At 36.5% G+C, this 17,585-nt stretch overlaps 1 protein-coding gene across 2 annotated transcripts in view; it reads right to left on the bottom strand.

Annotated features, from left to right (window-relative positions):
- Window positions 1-341: 341 nt before the first annotated feature.
- Window positions 342-17,585, bottom strand: part of LOC125241811 (facilitated trehalose transporter Tret1-like) — a 40,469-nt gene continuing 23,225 nt past the window's right edge. Inside the window, exons 2-14 of one of the 2 annotated variants that reach the window (XM_048150454.1) lie at window positions 17,239-17,365; window positions 16,729-16,833; window positions 12,339-12,541; window positions 11,371-11,526; window positions 10,400-10,483; window positions 5,215-5,302; window positions 4,659-4,792; window positions 3,384-3,593; window positions 2,853-2,918; window positions 2,615-2,722; window positions 2,101-2,246; window positions 1,682-1,802; window positions 342-636 (exon numbers count right to left, since the gene is read on the bottom strand). In XM_048150454.1, the coding sequence (XP_048006411.1) occupies window positions 559-636; window positions 1,682-1,802; window positions 2,101-2,246; window positions 2,615-2,722; window positions 2,853-2,918; window positions 3,384-3,593; window positions 4,659-4,792; window positions 5,215-5,302; window positions 10,400-10,483; window positions 11,371-11,526; window positions 12,339-12,541; window positions 16,729-16,833; window positions 17,239-17,365 (1,626 nt within the window). In that variant the 3' untranslated portion in view covers window positions 342-558. The remainder of the gene's footprint in view (window positions 637-1,681; window positions 1,803-2,100; window positions 2,247-2,614; window positions 2,723-2,852; window positions 2,919-3,383; window positions 3,594-4,658; window positions 4,793-5,214; window positions 5,303-10,399; window positions 10,484-11,370; window positions 11,527-12,338; window positions 12,542-16,728; window positions 16,834-17,238; window positions 17,366-17,585) is intronic. The other variant, XM_048150455.1, reaches the window with a different exon arrangement.

The raw sequence follows: 17,585 nt of genomic DNA, 5'->3' as shown, positions 1-17,585 counted from the left end.
CTCTTCGAGCTCACGTCCAAAGTCCGAGGACTTTTAGTATGTATGTCTCCTGACTACCCCTAACAACATCCCGTAGTGAAACTTTCTGCTTTCGGCCATTCCATCTAGAATCGTTCGTTGACCAAGCTAGTAGGTATGTACCTACCTTTTGTTAGTGAACGATCTAGAACGTAACAAATGATCATGACTAAATGGTTAGTACGATTCAGTCATGCACAATGGAGGTAGCTGTTCTGGCCTTGGTCCATCTCTATCCGGTCTAAATTTATTATATAAACGCCTTAGGTATGTATATGCCATTGATAGTTTACTTGACCGTTGATTAAATGAAACTACACTGGTAGAGCTTAATTTTCTATGTAATCTCGATAAAAATTATCTACTTAATCTAGACCATTAATATATTTTAGGTACGCTCAACCAATTAGAATCCTAGGCCACTGTAGAACCTTTTCACAGTCAACGTCAAAAGTGACTTCAATGGCCAATAATGCACTGTGTCAATAAGACGGGGTTCTAATAGAGTGGCCTAGGATTCAAATTGGTTGACCGTACATATTACATATGCGTATCGTCGCCTTCAAACGTTGGATTACTTGCACCTTTGAGATGAGACATTGATTCCTTCGTTTTTTTCTGAAACAACGATTTTGAAAATTAAAATAAATACAAAATCATTTCTCCCAATAAAGTTATGTGTTTTAGGACTTTTAGGTATTTACCTATTATCATTTGCATTTGATATTTGCTAACTAGTCGCTTTTCGGTGAAAGAAAACATAGTGAGGAAACTGGATTAAGTAATCCCAATAGAGCCCAGCCCTCAGGGTTGAAAAATACAGATAACAGTCGTTTTCGTAAAAAAACTGATGACTCTCTTATATAAAAAAAATAGCTATGAACTTATAAGCTAAAGTAACAGCCGAATTGATCGTCCGCCAGTGCAGTCTTATTATAAGTTAATATCTGGGCAACCGAGCTTCGCTCGGTTCTGTTTCGTATCCTTGACATGTGTCGCCATCTAGTTCAAAAATGAATAGTACCTACATCGAGCGAAAGAATTCTCAGCCTTAACAACACAACTACTCCACACGAGATGGCGCGCATTTCGCCACAAAAACTCAAATAGTGTATTTTCTATTCGTTTTAGCCTTGACCTGTGTCGCCATCTAGTGTTTGCAATAAATAGTACTTACATCGACCGAAAGAATTCTGTCTTAACAGTACAACTACTGCACACGAGATGGCGCGCGAAGAAAAACGCATGAAAACTCGAAAATTCGCGTTTTCCGGAACCTAAGGATAAGTTAGACCGATTTTTCACCCTCAAAAACCCCCACATAACAAATTTCTGCGAAATCGTTAGAGCGGTTTCCGAGATCGTCAGTGTAAATAAATAAATATATAAATAAATAAATAAATAAATAAATAAATATACAAGAATTGCTCGTTTAAAAGTATAAGATAAGTCAAACATGAAATTAAGAGTTAAGAGTTATTACCCTTACCTACATAAATAACCGTTATCATCTAATTACAAAAGAGGCCGTGTACTTAAAAATAATAATAAAAAATAAAATAAAATTCATTTATTTCAGATAAAAAAATCCATATTATCATTTAGCATTGCCGACTTTATTTACCTATTAATTATTCTGAGGTAACTGAATAGATTTACTCACCGGAGGTTTATAGACTTCGTTGCCTAGTTTCTTGATTCCTGCGAAGTGGTTTTCTATATCACCCAACTCTTTTCCTTCAGTTTCCGGCAGAATAAAATACAATACCACACACCCAGTTAAGCTGAAAATAAAACATTAACATTGTAGAGATGTTACACAGGTACGTAGTAGGTACCCCTAAAACAAGTACACTGACAATTTAACGGAAATAAAATTCAATAGGTATTTCACTTATTTTTATCAAACAGATACTTCTAGTATAAGTACGTGCGATACTATAAATTATTAAACTAAAGAAAACATGGAATCCAAGAAATCACACAGAAGATCGCAGGTTCGAATCCTACCGGAGGTTTGATTTTTAGTTGCCTACTATGTATTTAAAAAATGTAATATTTTATTTACACGAAGAAAGTTACCTTACTGCCCCATAGAGCCCGTACGTGCCCCGGATTGACATGGTGTCCAGCAAGGCGACGTACAGCCGGTTGGTAAGGAAGCCGAACACGTAGCCCGCCCCGCTGGCGAGCCCGGCGCCTCCTGATCGCGTCTTTGCGCTGAATACCTGGACAGCGAATGTCGGATAACCCATTACAATGTCGGACAAGTTACGATGTCTGTAATTTCTTATGGTTCCACAAAAAGATCGTGTCACATATTTTTGTGACCGTCGTAAATTATTGCTACAGATTGTGGATGCATTATTTTGTTGGTTAAAGTGTCGCAGGCGATAACTTATGAATGTTTGCTACAAATGGAAAATAGAATTGCTAGGTCGTCACCAGAAAGTTGACTAAATTTTGACGCTCGGGAGACACTTTGTGGAATCCCAAAGTGTACCTAACTTCGTGTACGCCACTTATACCGGTTCTGGGCCAGTCTCATCCATAGTCTACTTTTAATCGAGGGAAGAATTGAATTGAAGGACATTACCTCACCAACAAGAATCCAAGGCAGTAACCTGATGCCCGTGTGCGTGATGAAGGCAAGCATCAAAAGGAGGGTTGTGGGCATCCATGAGTAGCCTGATATTATACTCCTCTGAAATCACAGAATATCGATCAGCACGGCACTTAGACAAAGAAGAAAGCTATTAATTAAGACAAATTCGTTACATGTGAAGGCAGTTAGTTATTTTGTTCCTTACATAATAAGACAATATTAAACTTACTGCTATATCACTGTCGAGAGTCCCGTTCACATCAGTGTCAGCACTAGCTTCCGCCGAGACACTATGCTGAAAGGTAAACGAATTTTAATCAAATGTTTTAGTATAAGCAAACAATAAATATCACCAAATCACTATATCTCAAGAGAGCCTAGAGAACGCCCTGCGAGCCATAGGATATGATAGAATTTAGTTGTAACGAGGTAAAGACGGTTCGCCTCCAGTATCCAGAGCTGGGATCGAACTAGTCAGTTGATGACGACTGATGACCGCTCGTCCATACGGTTACGATGGGTAGAGTTGAAGTTTCCAGGTATATGACAATTTTCTGAAAGACTTGAGGTGCCCCCTGGCCATCACACTAACAGTGTAGTTCTACATTTCAGTGCCAAGTTATTGCAGCGACATGTTGCTATTAGTCCATCATGACAATTAAATCCATACCTCACAGTGGACTTCTGAGCCGTCCATGATAGGAAAAGAGTCTGATGAAATTCTTAACGTGTCCCCTACATATTTTGTTTAAACATTCACCATTTGTATATATCCGTCGTAAGCTGCTACAAGCACGCAGCAGATCCCAGCGCCGGCGGTGGAGAACATAGCCAAGGGCCGTTTCCCGGTGTAGTGCACCAGAGCGACGCACGCGGCGGACCCCAATATCTGCACGATGCCCAGGATCAGCGTGGCGTAGTACTTGTCGATCGGAGCCTCTAGCATCTGGAATATGGACACCGCGTATGTCTGCGGAAGCCCGTGCAAATAAATCACAAATTCAGATCTAAATGAACAAACTTAGATTATTTATATAATATAAATGTAGTAGTTATACCTAATAGTAACATGTCTGGTGTAAATGAGGGCTCCTAAGCGCTTGGTATGGAACATGGAATAATTAACTCGTAATCGTAATCAGTAGTCACTACATTCAAATGCCTGATATGCTCAGCCATGCTTCTGTGAACCTTATTAAAATAGCGCGGGCCCTAGGGTAACTAAGTATAGCTCAATTTACAAAAGCACAGCTGACGCCAAACGTGGGTGTCATGCAAATGAACGCAATGCTCGAGTATTAAATTTGCACTTCCATTAAATTGGCATACCTACACATCTTTTTATAATTTTAATCATTATTTTGCCAAGCGCCAGTTACGATACCTATTATGGCAACCAATCTTGATTGAAAGAATAAAAAAAATTAAAGCTACAAAATTTTCCAATTCTTAGACCTGAAAAAATTCGGGCTATAATGAGTTAATTTCCTTTTTATAAATATAGCGACATCTCAAAATAGATTCTGTATTTACCCGTATGTAACTAATGTAACTATTGTGGTTTGCTGCACCTAAGTAGGTATTATTTGTTCTCAAAATATTGACATGTCTGGGATTAAGAGGTTTTTATCACGTTTATTGTTTTATCTCACAGAGTTAAATTTAAGGACAAATAATACTTATACAAGTGAATGAATCATCAGTCTGTTAAGATTGTCAACCCGGCTTATGTCATAATCCGGTGGAAAGCTTTGAAGATCTAATCTGAGTCTAGAAAGAAGATCACGTTACAGACAGGTCCGTACCTATCTGTAATCGCTGGGTGCGTTTTTATCAAACAATAACAAAGGAAAACACGGACCAGCGTAGTAACAACCGTAGATATCCTGTAGCTGTAGATAAACATAAGTATGATGCATAACGCAGGTAACAATACCTTATGTCACTATAGGTGACCGATCATAAAAAGATTTCGTCGAATAGATTCAAATTCAACAAATCTCCAGTATAAATATAAGAAACAATGAAAATATACCTGTAACGTAGTCATGCCGCTGAAATGCCCAATGAAGAAACAGTAACTGACGAGAAAGAATGGAAATAAAAATGATCTCTCCAGGTAGTGCGATAATTTTTCTCTGATAGTTTCATCGACGTCCTCTGATTGCACTGAAAAATAAGACAGCCATAAGTAGGTACATGCTTGATCGAGATTTCAAATATTTATTAACCGTTATCAAGCAAAACAGAACAAAAAAGCAGCACTAAAGGCTAGGGACTCACGACTATACTTACATATTAGTAAGGACTGCGTTTATTGCACATATTACAAGTATTTAAGATTAGATACATATAAAGCCACAACATGGAAAAAACGTATTTAGCAACACCAACATAAAATCAGTCAAACCATTTCCGTCGCCACAAATACTTTGAACGATCAAGTGTTTTGGTGTAATACTGTTAACTTCGTGTAATTTTTAATAAATAATAAAACAATAGCAGGTACTTTAATTAATCTACATACATAATGTATGAAATCAAGAAGAGAAGAACTTAACATACCAACTGCTTAGCTCTTAATTTGTTACCTTTTTTGTTTTTATATAGTGCCTGGATGTCTCGCAGCTCTTTCTCTACGGCACTGGGGTGTGTCCATCCACGAAGCCATTGCAGGCTCTGGAAATATTTCATTGTATTTAATTCATGTCATAAAACTGCTCCATATAAAAGTATGCGGGTTCTAAAATGTACGAATGTACGTTTTCGCCATTTTCATTAGCCTATTTATGGCTTTGAAGTACGAGTATAATGTATGGCCTATGGCTATGGTTTTCTTAAGAATAAAAAAGTTAAAGGTCTTGATCAATGATCCCTTAACGATACCTTACACTATGAAAATACTATGCAAATGCAATACCTACTAAGATATGCAATGGTGCAAGCGCTCTTTAAAACTATTAAGCACTATCTTATAAAATATAATAACACAAATAGTACGTGCTAAGTACATATCTCACCCATATTTTGTCTAGACTCTAGATTAAATATTTAAGTATCTACTGGAATTTTACATTTTGTTTATTGTTATACAGATCAGCTAAAGGGTAAACTTTTCGTGCTAATGTCAATGTAAATAATTGTATATAGTGTAATGTATATATTTATTAAACGAACTAATTATTGAACTAAATATCACTGTAAGTATATTTAAGTATTATTATTTTACATAGGTACCTATAGCTACGTAATTCTTATTTAGGTAGTCTTACATACAGTTTCACTTAACACTAAAAACCTGAAAACCGTTTGTACAGAATCGAGAGTAGAATCGATTGAGCTATATCTTGATGGGGGTAATATTTTTATTTAAATTAGTATTATTAGTTATTTTTTATGTGCCTATTCTATTGTATTCGTAATACAACATTGTGTATATCGCATTGCTAGAGGTTGTTTACCTTTTTCAGTATTTAGGGGTAATAATACTGGCTGGTTACTTGAACGATTATTTTTTTCGCTACGAGTTTGACGTTGTTTGTCAGTTTAATCTTAATGTTTATCATAAGTCATAACAAATTGAACTCGTTACAACCTTGTCATTTTGAATATTGGGTTTAAATTTGCTTACTGCTATTACTCGTCCAATTTGAAGTTTACTATGACAAAGCTTTAAAGTGTTTTACAGTGACATCTTAGCTGTCTATTGGTAAACCTTATGTCGTTGCAGTAGGTAACGTACACAAATAAATAGTTTTATGGTTTATGATGGTAGTTAGCAATTATTTTATTGAGTGTAGAGCTAAAAGTCAAGTAGAGCTGTACAGAAAATTAAAAATTCAATTAAAAAAAAAGTAACCATCAGATTAAAAGATGAATACTCTAGATGAGTTTAAAAAAATAAAAATCAGTTGGGGTGTCTGAGGTTTTGAGTGATACCGGAAACACGTTGTATATGTCAATATATTTTTCACCACAGCAACTGATGAAGACGCTCTTGATTCTTCGAAAACGGATGAGAAAGTTGTATTTTATCAGACATTATTTTATCCACAAGAGAGCAAAGTAATTTCATACAAATTTTAACTTGATGTCCGAACCTGGCTGGTAGAATGGACCTCTAAATGGTGATCTTGAATCATGAAAGTTTAATAACTTCATTTAGTTTAGTTTGCGGTCTTAAAGTTAGTGTTTTCCTTATTTCGGTGTGGTGAAAAAGTTAGTGTTTCACTCGATGGCATTTTGCCACATGAGTTTCACCTTCGTGCCCCGAACCCTCACAACGCTCAAGATTCCACTATTGGAACTATATTGGAATCTTTCGCTTGTTCGGGTATCAATATTGTCACTGCGGTTAAACAACAACTTTGCCCCCTTGTAAAACAAATATGTAATAACTAAGGTACAGCGGGGCAAATCTCGACTGCGGGACAATTGAAACTGATCCATTTTTTCCATTATTACACTATGATGTTGAGTTCTACATGTACCTATCCACTAAACACGTCTACCATATATAACCGGTGGACACTCTAGTTATTTAATAATGCAAACACTGTATAACATGGAAAAAATGCACCAGTTACATTGGCCCCCCAGTCGAGCTTTGCCCCGCTGTACCTGACATATTACAACACTTACATGACTTACGTATTTATTTTAGGTAGGTACACAATGTATCTACTTGAAAACAAAATTATCGCGGTGATACTTGACATTTCAAACAACAACTTGACGATACCATGACAATGCTGTTGAAAGATATCATCAGGAATCAATCAGTCAAGGCTCTCAACTGAAGAAACTTAAAATTAGTAACAGTAGGTAGTACAAAATAAAGCGGTAAAAAAACATGTTCACAAAGGAACCGAGTGAATGAGTTAAAACCATAATGTTAAACACTTAATTTTACATATTATTATTTGTTTCCCTGATTAATAAAATCACCCAATGCATCCATGTGCAATGCAATTTTAGCCATGTGGCTAGTGTCAGATTTAAGGATGACTACTTGGAGCCGTTGGTGCTTCGTTGTCTATGAAGTCCATGCTACTCTCGTCTTCACAACATGCAAGCGGTGACCGCAGTCATGACTTATATTTTTTAATCTTATACGCTTCCGAATTTTACGATTTACTAACCGTCATATAAATCAAAGTTAAGTTGGAAAAATTAGCTTGATTGAAAAGCGAGTCTAATTACTTACTACTATTTGAACATACATTTTTGATGTAATTGGATATTTGCTCAACTGCGGCACATTCCTCGATAACACTACGCGACCTTTATATTGTCAAGGCTATGCGTTATGTGTTATGTGGTTTGCCAATAACAAGACGCTATATCCTTCAATACGAAATAGATCTTATCGATAACCAACGATGCGGCATCTTTCGATAGAGAACGTCACAAAAATTATTAACATTACTGTATCGGTGTAAACTTTTGGAACGGCTATTTTTTTATGTTTCAAGGCATCAAAGAGCAAGCGAATAGAAATTCATGTTAGGTAACAACAACAACTGGGTAGGCGTTGGAATTTGGAATTCCCGCTTCACGGGTAATCGTTTTACATAAAATCGCACTGATATTTTCGATGCAACTTATTTTGATAGTAAAATTAAATAGACTTCAATGCTTTAGCTTGTATAAGGTGCAAAAATTTATTTAAGAAAGTGATAAAAAATACATCAAAAATTATAAACTAATAAGTTATAAACCAAGTAAATTAACCTAAATCTGACTTCCGGTTCGAACGCCATCTTAGCGGTCTCGTGTCGTGAATAATTTCTTTTTCCCCTCACTAGCTCGGAAACACGTGTTTTGTCCTTTAATACCAGCGGGTAAAAACGCATTTTATCCACTAGTGAGTAAAGTAATTTGACCTTGAATAAAGTCAAATTAACTGCTTTAAAATTGATAAAAGTAGGTGAATCTAGTAATAAAGATGATTTACCACCTGTGGAACTACTGGAAGCAGTGATAAACATATTTTTTGCGTTGTAGTTTCCTCGCTATAGTGAGGGGAAAAGTTTTGTGTTACACTCGGGTGCAAATGTATTTTAATTCTCGTGTGTTAAAAAACTCGCAAGTTCAGGATTCTATTCTCGAACCACTCGCTTCGCTCGTCGTTCAACTATAAAATCCTTTCACTTGCTCGTTTTTCAATTCCACACTCGGCGTTAAAATACAACTTTGCCCCCTTGTATAACAAATAACTATTTCTTTTGCTCATTAATCTTATCTTATACTTTTAAACGAGCAATTCTTGTATATTTATTTATTTATTTATTTATACCGACGATCTCGGAAACCGCTCTAACGATTTCGCTGAAATTTGTTATATGAGGGTTTTGGGGGTAAAAAATAATCGATCTAGCGTAGCCTTAGATCCCGGAAAACGCGAATTTTCGAGTTTTCATGAGTTTTTCTTTCGCGTTAGTAAATGTAGAATATGGTCGTTAATTTGCCGCGCGCATCTATTCCGCTTAGCTCAGTCGTACGAGGTCGGTATAATGTATGCAGAATCAGAGATAGATTGAGGTGTCAGGGTTTCGAATCCTGGCCAGAAATTAAGTTTTTGTTATTTTTTTTTATCTAAAGACGTGATATAATAAAAAAGAACCGAGCGAAGCTCGGTCTCCCAGATATTGTTGTTTAAAGTATAATATCGATAGCTTATCATGCAGTAAACTAATGTTGTAGTGAGAAGCTGATGAAGAATTAATCTCGAAACGCGTTTAGCCTCTTTTTTGTCGTCAACGGCCGGTAGTCCACGTGCTCTTGTAAAATCTAGCTATCAATTTACAAGTGTTAACTCACCGTACACTGTCGTACTTACCGTACCAAAATCACTAATTAATATTAGCTCATATCACCTTGACACTGGCGAAATAGTCCTTAATCATTATTGGGACTGAAGCCATTTAATAAAAAAAAAAACCTAAATCTAAAAATAGCCTAAATTATAACTAAAATAAAAATTCCCCCTTCGGCAATGTTCCGTAGATGCTGGCAGCATTACCTCGCTGAATCGCAACGCTTATGCGCTGAGCAACGCTTATCCTAGTTTGTATAATAGTTTTTAGGTATTTCTAACAGAACTAGTTTTGTGTGGGTTCATAAATAGTGGATGCATGCTGCGCTAGTTAAAGGTCATCGTGTTGATTTGACTTTGAATAAAACATCTTCACGTTCTATAGAACCCGATGCTTCCGTTTCACGTTTCACACAATTCAAACAGTTGCAATACACGTGCACGTTACTATATCAGATTCCGGACAACGGGTACGGGTAGTATTCACAATACCTTCCTCTTGAATCATTCTATCATTCTATCTACTTATTTAAAAAAAATCGCATCAAAATCCGTTGCATAGTTTTAATAATATAAGTATCATACACAGAGACAGACAAACAAACAATTTGCGGAAAGTGACTTTGTTTACCCGACTATTTATATTATGCAGTGAAGATGTATGAAATATAAATTGATAATATGTAAGTATATGTATTGTTCGTGACAGAAAAAAAACCATAGTACCTACCTAATTGTATGGGTCCATAGTAACCTAATTGTATGGGTCCATAGTAACCTAATTGTATGGGAACTGCACTTCCTCTCTAGACCGCAGTTAGAGATCAGAGATAAATGTGATTGTCAGATGTTATAGTCTCGTAAAAGTGAGGCCGTGTAGGTGAGCGTCGTAATATTGTCATTGAAAATGACATAATTATGTCTACACATTTAAATTCAGGTGAATAAATAATATTTACCGACTTCGCTTCATCGTATCGTTTACGCGATACAAGCCAATGCGGAGACTCGGGCACGAAGAACAGGGCAATCACCGCAAGGATCTGTTCAAAAAGAGACAAGAGTTTTACTTTGAAATTTAAATATGTATGTATTAAAATAATAGGGTCGTTGTCTTAGCTTTTGTCCATCTTACTCTAGTTTTCGTCCAAGTAAATGTTTATATTCTTAATAGGTAAACTACTTGCAAAATATTACAATACGAAAAGAATTACAATAAGTGCTACTGATTAATAATCATATTTCGTCGAATGGGTGATAACTAGCGCTGTACGGAAACTAGCACACTAAACCTACCTAAAAATGGAAATATATACATACTTAGTCCTATTTTTGTCAGATGCCAACCATCGTCAGCGTTAGACCTCTCTAGCAGTCAAAAAATTTAGCCAGTTTATTGGACCTTGCCCGTGCAGTAGCTCTTATCTAAATTGATGGAAACCAAATAATTAATTATTAACTGTGAAGAATTCTAGCTAAATTGGATGTTGATGAATTTATGATGTTCCGGTAGACTTACAACCAGTTTATTGCATATGTATTTAATTGTATGTCTGTCCCGTCACGGAAACCATTTAATTTATTATTATGAAGTGCTGAGACAATACCTACGCCAATTTGGTGGGCAATAGTGAGTAGATAGCGGCCCCTATTCTCGTTTGAGTAGTATCAAGCAACGTAGATACCTATTAGAAAAAGTCTAAGGAGGGGATGGGTCATGGGGGATTTTAATCACGCAATTTGATAAACATCCCTCAATCAGGATAGGCAGATTTCATACATAGAAAAGGGATGGGACAGGTTTCTGTCAGCGTCGCATAGAGTTTGATGACTCGGTCGAGTTCTATGGAGATTTTGAGCTCCCTGGTATACGTCACTGATTAGGATCAATACTAATACTTAACTGACATTAGGTGCCAATTATACTTGCCGTAAAAATGATGTTGACGAGAGCCACAGTGCGCCAGTACATGAGCAGGCCGAAGAGGAACTGCGTGAACACGCCGATTATGATGCACATCGAGCTCGTGGCGGTGAACGCTCCCCTCAGGTGCGGCTGCGTTATCTCGGCCACGTATGTTAATACCTGCATGAATATTTATCTGATCAATAGGTACCCTATATGATTTCATGAAAATGTGTACTTCCACTTAGGTACAGGTACCTAAAATAATCCTACGCATTTGTTATGCTTCAAAGTCACTTGAGAAACGAGAATTATTTTATGAGAATTTTAGGAAATAATTTTTTCCCCTCACTAGCTCGGAAACACGTGTTTTATCCTTTTATGCCAGCGGGTAAAAACGCATTTTATCCACTAGTGGATAAAGTAATTTGACCTTGAATATATTCAAATTAACTGCTTTAAAATTGATAAAAGTAGGTGAATTTAGTAATGAAGATGATTTACCACCTGTGGAACTACTGGAAGCAGTGATAAACGCATTTTTTGCGTTGTAGTTTCCTCGCTATAGAGAGGGGAAAAGTTTTGTGTTACACACGAGTACAAATGTATTTTACTTCTCGTGTATTGAAAAACTCGCTAAGTTCAGGATTTTATTCTCGTGGTTCAACTATACAATCCTTTCACTTGCTCGTTTTTCAATTCCACACTCGGCGTTAAAATACAATTTTGCCCCCTTGTATAACATATAACTATTAAGCTGATTTGTTGTGAGCGCTCACAGTCTTAAACGGTTACCTAACTTAAACAATTTCAACTATGTAATTCCTAATCAATACGCACCGGTTCAGCAGGTGTCATCAGTTCAGCGTCAGTTCCCGTCGTCAATGCCCTAAATAATTTGCCTAGCCAGCTGCTAACTAGCCCTAAGTGTATGTCGTGTTATAATTATGTCAATGATTGTGTTAGCAACTTTTAGGTTACCAAAGTCTTACCGGAGCTTCAAGAAGTCCTCCCGCCAACCCGGTAAGGAACAGAGCTCCGTACAAATGCCCCGGAGTGGTGGAGAAGTGGAACATGAGCCAAGCTACGAAGAAGGGCAGGTTCACGAACTGCATCGCGCGCCGCCGGCCCATGGGAGCGGTCACCACGCCGGACAACGCGCAGCCCACTGGGACCACTATTAAGTTGATCGAACCTGCGGAAGAGAGGGATATCGAAACGAGTGGCGATAAATTAAACAAAAGGAGGGTATTAAATTAAAAAAAGAGTTGCGAATCACTTTCTCGCATGTGGTATGTACAATGTACATGGACCTTTTGACATTAATTAATAGGCAAATATTGCTTTGCGCCTAAAATAGCGCCGTAAGTACTGTAATAGTTATTTGTTTTACAGACTGGCAAAGTTGTTATTTAACTGCTCGTGATTAATATAGATACTTGAGCAAGTTAATTCCAATATTGAACCTTTTGAATTGATTCCAACAACGAGTAAATCAATCCATCAATTGAATAAACATTTATTTTATGATTCAAGATGATTATTTAAGTGACAATTCTACCAGCCAGGTTAGGACACCAAGTTTAAAGTATGAAATTACTTGGCGCTCTTGTGGATAAAATGCAAGTTTCTCGTGAGTTTTTTGATGAAACAAGACAGTATTTATCAGTTGGTGTGGTAAAATAGTATATACTCTTTACAGACATGATATTGATTTAGCAACCAGTAATAATTTACGGGATCCCACAGATCAACTTTTACTGCCTAGTATCTAACCACTATCCACTCACAGGAAATGTCAAGGTAATCTATTTTCGCTCCCGGACACGAGTTTCCACACTTTCCATGGCAAGTCAGTCAGATTTAAGTACTAAGACTTTAAGTACTACGGAAAAGTGGTAACCGAGGGTTAACGCACCATTTTCGTTGGTGCAAGTGACCTTAACCCTTTACCAGGCGAAGGTATGTATTCCTCCCACACCTTATATCGGTTACCGTAGTCAGGTTTTAACTCCAAACCTCCTACAAAATATTTTGTGAATCCCTGAAAATAGTATTTTATGATCTACATTCACAACATGCTTCTAAATCGCGTAATATATCTTTGGCAGTCGTTTCACTTTAACGCTAATTTCAGTAAACTACGGAGAAATTCGAACACTTTCCTTAATTTCTATGAAACAGAAGTACATAGGTCGAACAATTTTTTGACATTTTGTAGATTTTGAGTGTTGAAAGGTAATGTAATCGTAAACATTGCTAAATATTTACGCATTTATTGTGTATGACCAGAATTAGGATGTGGGTTGACATTATCCCATGGCCTTATTAGAGTTTAACTGTGTGGGAGCTATTCTTCCCATGGCCCAGTAAATTGTCTTGTCATGTCATAAAAACTCACGTTAGTAATAAAACTGTTTTTGTGTTCAACCTAGAGTGAATTCATGTACCTAGCTATAAAATCTCCTTTTAAAGACTTTCCTTGAAAAATTTCTTCTTGAAGATAGTATCATAAAATTTAATAATTGTGTTGCTTTTAACCAAAAAATAATGAGGTAAGTATTTATCCCATTGCCTGTCTAGGTGTGAGACTGTGTTATACATATCCATACATACTAATATTATAAATGCGAAAGTAACTCTGTCTGTCTGTCTGTCTGTCTGTCTGTCTGTCTGTCTGTCTGTCTGTTACGCTTTCCCGCTTAAACCACGCAACAGATTTTGATGAAATTTGGAACAGACAATCTTTAGACCCTGAGACAGAACATAGGCTACTTTTTATTTCGAAAAAAAGGGATGAAGAGGTTGAAAAAGAGGTTGAAAGTTTGTATGGGATTTCTTAATTTTAAAAGATAAAACCATGAAACTTTATATTTTAGCACTTGATAAGAAATCATTAAATATATATTTAAAGTCACATACAGGTCGAACGCGATTAATTAACATTATTTTTACCTTTAAAATAAACATGGTGGGAAATAAACATTAACTAAAAGCGGGTAGATTATATTTATTTGTCTACCCCGAACATTTATATAAATTAATATCGGGTAGTTTTTTGTTGTTTACATCTCCGGTGACATTTTGCTGGGACGTCAGTCTTCCGCGACCACGGCCAGTGCAACCTGGCCGAAACGTTGGGAAAAAGGTAAAAATAATGTTAATTAATCGCGTTCGACCTGTATGTGACTTTAAATATGTGTACAAAGCGCGAGAACTTAAAGTGTTATAATATAACACTTTAAGTTCTCGCGCTATCCCTATCCCTATACATAAAGATGTTTAAGATAATATCTTAAACATCTTGATAAGGGATAGGGATAGGGATAGGGATAGGGATAGGGATAGCGATAGCGACAGCGATAGCGTTAGCGATAGCGATAGCGATAGCGATAGCGATAGCGATAGCGATAGCGACAGCGATACGGATACGGATACGGATACGGATACGGATACGGATAATATGGGTATCGTTAGAGGGATACGGATAATCGGTCGGCGGTCTCTTACAATCAATGTGCTCTAAGACGATCGTTGTTTGCTTGCTTGAAGATTACGTTTGCGATAAGTATAAGCAAAATGTAAAAAATTGTAAGGGATAATAGAAAAAAGTACTTTTTACCCACCGATCATAGTGTCGAAATACGGGCTATGTGGGATGTTTATAAAGGTTTCCCCAGCGTATATAGAATTACCTACGCTGTGGTCGATGTGTAATATTTCTACAATCATTGCAAGCAAAAGTATTATGTGCAATCGAAATAATCGCAGATAAATATACCTACAGAGAAACCTACGGTCCCTACGGATCCAAATGAAAATCTTAATGAATACTTTTATTACGCGGGCGAAGCCGCGGGTAAAAGCTAGTATATCATAGTTACAAAAAATAAATACGTACCGAGAATGCCTTTAAACGAAAACTCGTATTTTTGATAAACCCTGTATATAATATTGTCTTCGGTTACCGCGATAGTTACTCATGAAATAAAACTATGGAAACGGATTAAATCGCGTATAATGAATTTAAAATACATCCCATTAAATGTGTGTGTGGGATGTATTTTAAATTCATTATACGCAATTTAATCCGTTTCCATAGTTTTATTTCATGAAACCCTGTATACTTAAAAATAAATAACAAAAACCAAAGAGACTCAAAATCTAATCGGGCCATGGGAATAATAGTTCCCACACAGGCAAATTCCAGCCAGGCAATGGGATAGAGTCATCCCACATCCTAATTCTGGTCATATCACAAGGACGCAGGAGTATTTAGCAAAATATATGATTATATTACCTGACAATCATTAAGATCATGAAAATTCCAAAAAATGGTTCGATATATCTCCTTGTGTTATTCTTAAATTCAGTATAGTGTTCGGATTTGTAAACAAACCACTAACATCACTGGTCAAGTGAATTTAAACGACTGCCAAAGATATATTATGCGATTTAGAAGCGTGTTGTGAATGTAGATCATAAAATACTATTTTCAGGGATTCCAAAATATTTTGTAGGAGGTTTGGAGTTAAAACCTGACTACGGTAACCGATATAAGGTGTGGGAGGAATACATACCTTCGCCTGGTAAAGAATATAATAAGACAAAATCGATTATGACAGTTAGTTACTTGGCCAGGCGATGGGATAACCGTAACCCACATTTTTATTTCTGGTTTAAAGGAACATCTCAGACTTTCGTAAATGCATTTTTTACAAGGCGTTCAATACGGTTGTAACAGTATATACAGTACGTATGAAGACACGCTAGTTCTTTGGGGCCTGGTAAAGGGTTAAGTAATAGACAACATTACGAGTAACAGAAGTAACTTATTATTTTAAGTGTACACTACGCAGTTAATAAAAATCAAACCTATCCTGCGTGGTCATGGTATGCAGTATGCAGTCATACCAAAGGGCGGATCCAGGGGGGTCATATCCCACATGACCCCCTTCCCCCCTGTATAGTATTAAATATACCAGTCTTTAAAGCTGGATCCGCCCTTAGTCGTATTAAGGAAAAAGAGAAATTATTTAACATTATTAGCTTACCGATTACTTCACTTTTATCTAGGACTACACCCTTCAGATGATAATATGCAATTAGATCAAGTTTATGTTGATAAAGTTTTCCTTATGATCTGTTAGAATGTATTGTGATTTATGAAGTAATAGACAGATTAAGATTGCTTATCTACAGGACAAGTAGCTAGTTAGTTTTTAAATCAAACCCATCAATCATTATGATTATCATGTTACAATGATTGCTCTCTACTACTTCATTTCATATTTTGCTGTCTTACTAAATACGTACTGTAAAACAATTATTCTTTATAGGTACATTAGTTACATCAAGTTACATAATTATGTCGCCACTTACTAATCCAAGCCACCTGTGACGGGTACAGACTTAATACTTCTTCTTCTATTGGTTGGCTCACTGCAGGGATGAGAATTGTTGGAAAACCGAGTGTCATGCCATAACCTGCAATAAAATAAGTTTTGTCATCATAATATTCATACCTACGTTACTAATTTGTCTGGAAAACCAATTTTATCTATTTTTTGGCTGATGTACCTACCAGTGGCGGCTGGTGAAAATTTCTGCTAGGCAACACTGAGCAAAAAGAAACCTACTTTTATATTAGCTACTTTACTAGTAATCAATTTTAGGCAAGCCTGTGGGAATCGGCTTGTATGGATCAGCCGCTGCTGGTACCTACCCAAAACCCCGATGTAATACGTACCTGGACGTAATTTTACGTAAAGTTTCTCATAACTTTACGTAAAATTAAATTACATTAAGAAGATTTCACTTATTTGTAATGAGTAGGTAATTAAATTAGGTACATTTGTACTTTGACAACTGGATACCTATATGATATCTTACCCAGTAGTAACAAGTTCTTGACGCTAACAGCTAGGAATTGCGGGAGTGCAGTCCGAAAATCTTTCTTGTACCCATACTGATCTGTGAGGGTCTCGTCGGTCTTTTCGATGTCTCGGTCCACCACCATCTATAGGTAACATAGTCCCATTTACAAGGCGTAACAAAAATAGTTCAAAACCGTTTAAGACTTAAAACTGTTAAGGGACGTTTCCGAAACCGGCTTTTCATACAGACGATTTCCTCATAGTGCTGCCTGGAAATTATTGACATTATTGAAATAATTTTTGCACAGTTTGATACTATCCTCCTTTATGAATACCCACAGAAGACTCAGTTTCACCTAAGAA

This window comes from Leguminivora glycinivorella, chromosome Z (assembly GCF_023078275.1).
Source record: "Leguminivora glycinivorella isolate SPB_JAAS2020 chromosome Z, LegGlyc_1.1, whole genome shotgun sequence".
Lineage (NCBI taxonomy): Eukaryota > Metazoa > Arthropoda > Insecta > Lepidoptera > Tortricidae > Leguminivora > Leguminivora glycinivorella.
This window is presented reverse-complemented; position numbering and strand designations above follow the sequence as displayed.